The sequence below is a fragment of the Palaemon carinicauda genome, chromosome 4, assembly GCF_036898095.1.
Source record: "Palaemon carinicauda isolate YSFRI2023 chromosome 4, ASM3689809v2, whole genome shotgun sequence".
Lineage (NCBI taxonomy): Eukaryota > Metazoa > Arthropoda > Malacostraca > Decapoda > Palaemonidae > Palaemon > Palaemon carinicauda.
This window is the reverse complement of record NC_090728.1, coordinates 170,802,545-170,810,044: the sequence shown is the minus strand read 5'-3', so window position 1 is coordinate 170,810,044 and position 7,500 is coordinate 170,802,545. Positions and strand designations below refer to the sequence as shown.

General features: G+C 33.1%; 1 protein-coding gene across 3 annotated transcripts in view; it reads right to left on the bottom strand.

Annotated features, from left to right (window-relative positions):
* LOC137640186 (uncharacterized) overlaps nucleotides 1-7,500 on the bottom strand; it is a 150,094-nt gene that overhangs the window by 92,560 nt on the left and 50,034 nt on the right. Inside the window, exon 1 of one of the 3 annotated variants that reach the window (XM_068372716.1) lies at nucleotides 113-181. The exons of the other annotated variants lie outside the window; for them this stretch is intronic. Within the exon in view, the coding sequence (XP_068228817.1) occupies nucleotides 113-119 (7 nt within the window). The 5' untranslated portion in view covers nucleotides 120-181. Of the gene's footprint in view, nucleotides 1-112; nucleotides 182-7,500 lie in introns of those variants that run through there. 3 annotated transcript variants of the gene reach the window in all.

Below are 7,500 nucleotides of genomic sequence, written 5' to 3'. Positions count from 1 at the left end.
AAAATTTCATGAAATCACTTCAGTATCACTTTGTAGACACTCTTTATTGCATTCTTTATGACCTGCCACATTAATTTTCACTATAAATATAATTATTAAGAAGGAGCCTTACCTTCCATGGGAAATGACCAGAGAGCAACACAGCACACCCTACCCTCGCTAAGACAAGCCAGATACTGAGTTCGCCACCATCCGGGACATCTGGACCTCTAACAAAATTTTGACCGTATGAAATATTCGCGACGTTGAAAATTAGGCATAGTCGTCGGGACATTTAAAATCAAATACATATAAGACTTTTGTTAAGAGACCTAATTATGAATATATCATTTCATCCTTTAAAAATTCATTCACAGAACTTATCACAATTAATTAGTAATTTGACAAAATTTAGCGTTCAACACTTGTGCGCATGCTCAGATAAACAGCGGGTAGTTTGAACCATCTCTGTTTCGAGCATCATGAACCTGTTACTTTGATTTTAAATTCATCTCCAGGGTTTCAGAGAGATGAACAACCATACTTATGCTTCTGAACACAAAGATTAACCCACTAAGAGCTAAAGTTTTTAAATAGAGGGAATCGTTTTGTTCAAAGCACGTGCTGCAATCTTTTACAACGGGATGAATGTCTGTCTACTCGACGGGATTCTTTGTACGGCAAGAGAAGAAACCCATAGGCAGTTACTGTTGCACAATAGCAAAGTAGGCTGAACAATTACGGAGGAAATGTTTCCATGCACTATAATAAAAGTTATTTATTTAATCATTACTACTATCATTATTAGCCATTTATTGTTTTAATAATATTATTTGGCACATACGAGAATATAAGAAGAAGAGCCCTGGAAGTTACACGCATCCACAGATTGCCTATGTGAAAAAAAAGTAAAATAAATTAACTTACATATTTTAAATAACAAATAAATAGATCTTAAAGCGTATAACCCATGACATTAAACTAATACTTTGTACACTCGCAAACTATATATATATATATATATATATATATATATATATATATATATATATATATATATGTGTGTGTGTGTGTGTGTGTGTGTGTGTATCTTTTTTTTTAATTTAGTGTGTAAAACCTTAACAGCTTAAGATTTGCTGATAGTTTTGTTTAGTGAATCATGAGAGGAATAGCAAAAGATGATAGAAAATTTGAATAGAGGAAGCACAAATGTAGGACTGAGAATGAATATGAGTAAAAATAAGATATTGTTCAATGAAAGGGAAGAGAGACAACAAATAAGGAGTTATGGACGAACGTCTGAGGATTGTCAATGAATTTATGTACTTAGGACAGACAGTAAGTGTTTCCCCAGGACATGAGACCGAAATTAAAAGAAGGATAAACATGAGATGGAAAGCTTTTGGTAAACAAAATGAGATTATGAAATGTAAAATGCCACTTTCTCTCAAAAGAAAAGTATTTAATCAAATGGCCCAATCAGTATCGACTTAGGCCTCAGAATCTTGGAGCCTTACCAAAGTTTTAGAACATATGATAGTACAACTTAAAGAGCTATGGAAAGAATAATGATGGGAATAAAACTAAGAGACACAAAAAGAACATGGATACGGGAGCAAACTAAAGTAGAGGATATTCTAACATGTCAGAAAAAGAAATGTACATGGGCAGGACATATAGGCTAGTGTGAATGTCAGATAATAGATGGAAATTAAGACTAAGAGAATGGGAATTATTGGGTGCATAGAGATTACAAAAGAAACAAGGGAAGGAAAAGATGGCGATGGATTGACGAACTAAGAAAATTTGCGGGTTTAAACTAATAGATAAAGACCATAAACAGACACAAATGCAAGGATATGTCTGAGATAAAGACCATAAACAGACGCAAATGCAAGGATATGTCTGAGGCCTTTGTTCTGCATTAAACTACCAACGGCTGATGATGAGTGTGTGTGTACACACATATATATATATATATATATATATATATATATATATATATATATAATATATATATATATATATATACATATATATATATATATATATATATATATATATACATACACACCTTTCTAAATTAGTAAGTTGGCCAGGGCACCAGCCACCCTTTCTAAGGTAGTAGGTTGTCCAGGGTACCAGCCACCCGTTGAGATACTAGCACTTGAGAGTTATGGAGTCTTTTGACTGGCCAGATATTACTACATTGGATCATTCTCTCTGGTTACGGGTTACTTTTCCTTTGCCTACACATATACCGAATAGTCTGGCCTATGTTTTTACAGGTTCTCTTCTGTCCTCATACACCTGACAATACTGAGATTACCTAACAATTCTTCTTCACCTAAGAGCTAAGGGGTTAACTACTGCACTGTATTTGCTCAGTGGCTACTTTCCTCTTGGTAAGGGTAGAAGAAACTCTTTAGCTATGGTAAGCAGCTCTTCTAGGAGAAGGACACTCCAAAATAAAACCATTGTTCTCTAGTCTTGGTTAGTGTCATAGCCTCTGTACCATTGTCTACCACTGTCTTGGGTTAGAGTTCTCTTGCTTGAGGGTACACTTGAGCACACTATTCTATCTAATTTCGCTCCCTCTTGTTTTGCTAAAGTTTTTATAGTTTATATAGAAAATATACATTTTAATGTTCTTAAAATATTTTATTTTCCCTTATTTCCTTTTCTCACTGGGCTATTTTCCCAGCTGGGGCCCAAGGGATCATAGCATCCTGCTTTTACAACTAGGGTTGTAGCTTGGCAAGTAATAATAACAATAATGATAATATATATATATATATATATATATATATATATATATATATATATATAAATATATATATATACATATATATATCTATATATATACAAACACACACACACACACACACACATATATATATATATATATATATATATATATATATATATATATATATATATATATATATATATGTATATATCAAATTACTTCTTTTTCTCTCCCTTAAAAGATCAAAGCATACTTCAAGTTCAAACAAATATGACTCTGCATGAGTCAATTTAATAACAATACTAAGACCGTTATCAGAATTTCCAAGAAATCGAGTAAGTCATGTATAGTATTATTCATTACTGGTTCGGTGGAAAAAAAAAATCTATTTTGAAATTTCCAGATTCACAGTCAGTTGAAGGAAATGAATCAGCCAAAATTCAACCTTTGTTGACATAAACAAGATAGATAGATAGATCTTAATTGAACATAAATTCTACATTAACAATTACAATAAACATAATTACTTGTTAACGTGAATCTTTTATACATATTGGGATATTTACATTATTTTATACTCAATGTAGTCCATGATATTACAGGATTTATAATAGTTCCTTAGCATATATCACAATTAAAATCATTAAACATATTTCCTAAAATTCCCTTTCACATAAAATTAAAAATTAATTTTAAACCAAAGACACTTGATGGTTACGTGTGATTCACCTTATCCTTTTCATATTTTTCCTCTGTTATCCTTTTCTTTCTATTCCTTCCTCCTCCACCAATAATTTCTTTTCAATTTCTACTTTCCCATCCTTTCCTTCCTTCATATTGGTCTTACCTTATTTTTCTCATTTCCGTCTGATTGGACAATTTTTTTTTTTTTTTTTTTTTGTCAATTTATTATTTCTCAGCATTTTTGTTCTCATTTCCTACATTGTGCTCTCTTTCTCTTTATTTGTTTTTTTTTGTTTTGTTTTTTTCTCTTCTTTTTTAATCTATTCTTCCCCTTTCTGCTCTTTTTTTATTCCATCTCTTCACTATCTCCCTTTCTATTCTCCTGTTTAATCACCATCATTTTTCTTTTTTCTTATTTCCACCTTCTAAACTTCCTTATTTTTTATCTTCTCCACTTCTTCCTTCGCTTTCACATTTCCTTTCATCGAATCCATTAATTTATTCATTACTTCTTTCAATTTTTCTGATCCTTCCTTGCATTTTCCCCCTCCGTATCTCCTACCCTATGTCCTTTCCCATTCCCTTTCTTTTCTTCTTTTCTTGCTAACTTTCCTTCGTTTCCCTTTCCCTTGTCCTCAATTTTCCCCTTTCTAGTCTTTCTATTCCTCTCTTATGTTTACTGTTTTAATTGCTATTTTACATTTTCTTCGCTTTTCCTCTTCCTTGTTCTCCTTTCTCACTTTTATTCTTTGGCCTCTTTTGTTTCACCTTTCCTATTCGCTGCTCTTCTTTCTTTTACGCCTTCTTCCCCAGTTTCTTCTTCCTTTGCCATTTTCCCATTATTTTTCTTCTCATCTTTCATTTTCCCCTGCATCACTTATTTTTAATTCTCCCCTATCTTTACCATCACTCTTCCTATTTCTTTATTGTCTCGTCGTGTAATCCTTTCGTTTACTCCTCTTCCATTTTTATTCTATTCTCTCACATCCACATTTTTCTTTCTTCTTATCCTTTCCCTTTTTCTTATACGCTTTTCTCTTCCCCTGACACCATATCCCTTTCTCCTCCGTTTCCTTTCTTTCTCTTCCCCGGTCTGCACTATTACCTCTTTCTCTTTCTTCTCTCCATTTTATTCTTCCTCTTTTCCATACGTAGATTTCTTTTCCATCTCCTCATCCGTTCTTCCACTTCTCTAACTCTTCATTATTCCTTTTTTTTTTCTTTCTTTCTTCCACATCTATTCTCTCCTATCATACCTTTCCTTTCCATCATCATCATCTTGCTTTTCCAATTAGAGTTATACCCAAGCTTGTAATAATAATAATAATAATAATAATAATAATAATAATAATAACAATAATAACAATAATAATAATAATAATAATAATAATAATAACCTTATCTTCTCTCGCTCCTTGATAGTTACTTTCCTTCGCTTATAGTCATCTCCCTTTATTTTCTCCTCTTCATTTGATTCTTTCTCATTATTTGCATCTTTCCCCTCTTCAAAATGTCCGCCACGGTGAAAGTATGCTTCCTTTAATATTATAATTTGTGTTGGTCACTGCAATGCGACCATTTTAAATTTAATGGCAAATCTCCTTCGTAGGTAAAGGAGACGAGGATGACCTTATAAGTTATTACTTGGTATACCAGGAGAGGTGTTCGTTCGGGTATTGGTTGAAGGTAAGACCGATGACAGTATGGCTGATAGATATTATTATTATTATTATTACTTGTTAAGCTACAACCCTAGTTGGAAAAGCAGGATGCTATATGCCTAGGGGCTCCAACTGGGAAAATAACCCAGTGAGGAAAGGAAATTAGTATGGCTGATAGATATCATTATTATCATTATTATTGTTATTACTTGTTAAGCTACAACCCTAGTTGGAAAAGCAGGATGCTATATGCCTAGGGGCTCCAACTGGGAAAATAACCCAGTGAGGAAAGGAAATCAGTATGGCTGATAGATATTATTATTATCATCATTATTATTATTACTTGTTAAGCTAAAACCCTAGTTGGAAAAGCAGAATGCTGTAAGTCCAGGGGCTCCAACAGGGAAAATAGCCCAGTGAGGAAAGGAAATTAGGAAAAACTACAAGAGAAAGTTTAAGAACAATAATATTAGAATAAATCTTTCATATATAAACTATAAAAACTTGAAACTAAAAAGAGAATAAAAACTCCAAAACACAAGAGGAAGAGAAATAAGATAGAATATTGTGCCCCAGTGTAACCTCAAGCAAAAGAACTCTATCCCAAGACAGTGGAAGACCATGATACAGAGGCTACAACACTACCCAAGACTAGAGAACAATGGCTTGATTTTGGAGTGTCCTTCTCCTAGAAGAGTTGCTCACCAAAGCTAAAGAGTCTCTTCTACCCTTAACCAGAGGAAAATAGCCACTGAACAATTACAGTGTAGTAGTTAACCCCTTGAGCGAGGAAGAATTGTTTGGTAATCTCAGTGTTGTCAGATGTATGAGGGCAGAAGAGAATCTGTAAAGAATAGGCCAGACTATTCAGTGTATGTATGGGGCAAAAGGGAAAGTGAACAGTAACCAGAGAGAAGGATCCAATGTAGTACTGTCTGGCCAGTCAAAGGACCCCATAACTCTCCAGCGGTAGTATCTCAACGGGTGACTGGTGCCCTGGCAAACCTACTAACTACAATGAACTGATGCAAGACCAAGAAAATAAATCAGACAAAGTTGCCTATTGTGGAATTGGCAAATTATATGTGTATGAGGAGTGAAATGTTAAGTGTACAGTTTTAAAGTATTTGATACTTATTGCAAGAAAAGATAGTTGAGAGTAGTATGACCAAGTGTATGGTTATGAAAGCATTTAAAAACCCAAACAATAATCAAGAAATTAATGTTAATATGGGATGAAAAATAGACTCAGATGATTCACTTATGTATGTAGTAATATAAGAATAATTGTAGAAAAAGAGAAGAGATGTCACACAATAAGTGAAGCATGGATGGTAACAGGTGTATGTAAAAAAAAAAAAAAAAAAAAAAAAAAAAAAAAAAAAAAAAAAAAAAAAAAGGGCAGGAGGGTGAAGAAACTTATCTATGGGAGCCAAGGTAGGAATGTGCGAGAGGATTTTTGTGGTAATTCTTCTTTATAGAAGTGAAGTATGGTTGCTGAATGCAAATGGAAGAACAATGATTGAAGGCGTTGAGATAAAGAGTTTGCATAACATTTATCAACAAACTAATCATGTGAAAAATATGAAGATACAAAGATGAATGAGTAAAAAAATTACCAGGTGAAAGGGTGGATCTGAGTAATTTTACATGACTCCCTCTTGGAAAAAGGAAACCATAATAAATGAGTAGTAAAAAGAGTAATTCGGAAGTACTAGGAGAGAGGAGAAAACGAAGACCTATCAAATCATAGATATACGTCATGGCAAGGAAAACCTACCAATAGATAAATGTATAGAAAAAGAATGGATGACACAGATACATAAATATATTGGAAAGGAATGCGTATCAAAAGATAAAGACCTGAAAAAGAAGACCTACAAAAGGATAGTTAAATATATTATAAAGTAAAGCCAACCAAATGATAAATAAATTTCTTGGAAAGTAAGTCCAGCCAAAAGGTAGATAAATGGCTTGAAAAGAAAATCCTATCAAAGAATAAAAGAAAGTCTTGGAAAGGAACGTCTATCTCAATAATAATGTGTCTTGGAGAGAAAGGACTATCAAGGCTAATCCAGTGTTTTGCAATGGAAGACCTATGAAAAATAATTAAATGTCTTGCAAAGGAAGGCCTATCAAAGTATAGACAATGTATTGGAAAGGACGGCCTATCAAATGACAAATAAATGCCTAAGAAAGGAAGGCCTTTCAAAGTATAGACAATGTCTTACAAAGGAAAGCCTATCAAATGATAAGCAAATGTCTTGGAAAGAAAGGCCTATCAAAGTATAGACAATGTCATGGAAACAATAGGCCTATCAAAGTTTTAGACAATTTCTTGGAAATGAAGGCCTATCAAATTATAGACAATTTCTTGGAAATGAAGGCCTATCAAAGTATTGAAAATGTCTTGGAAAGGAAACCCTA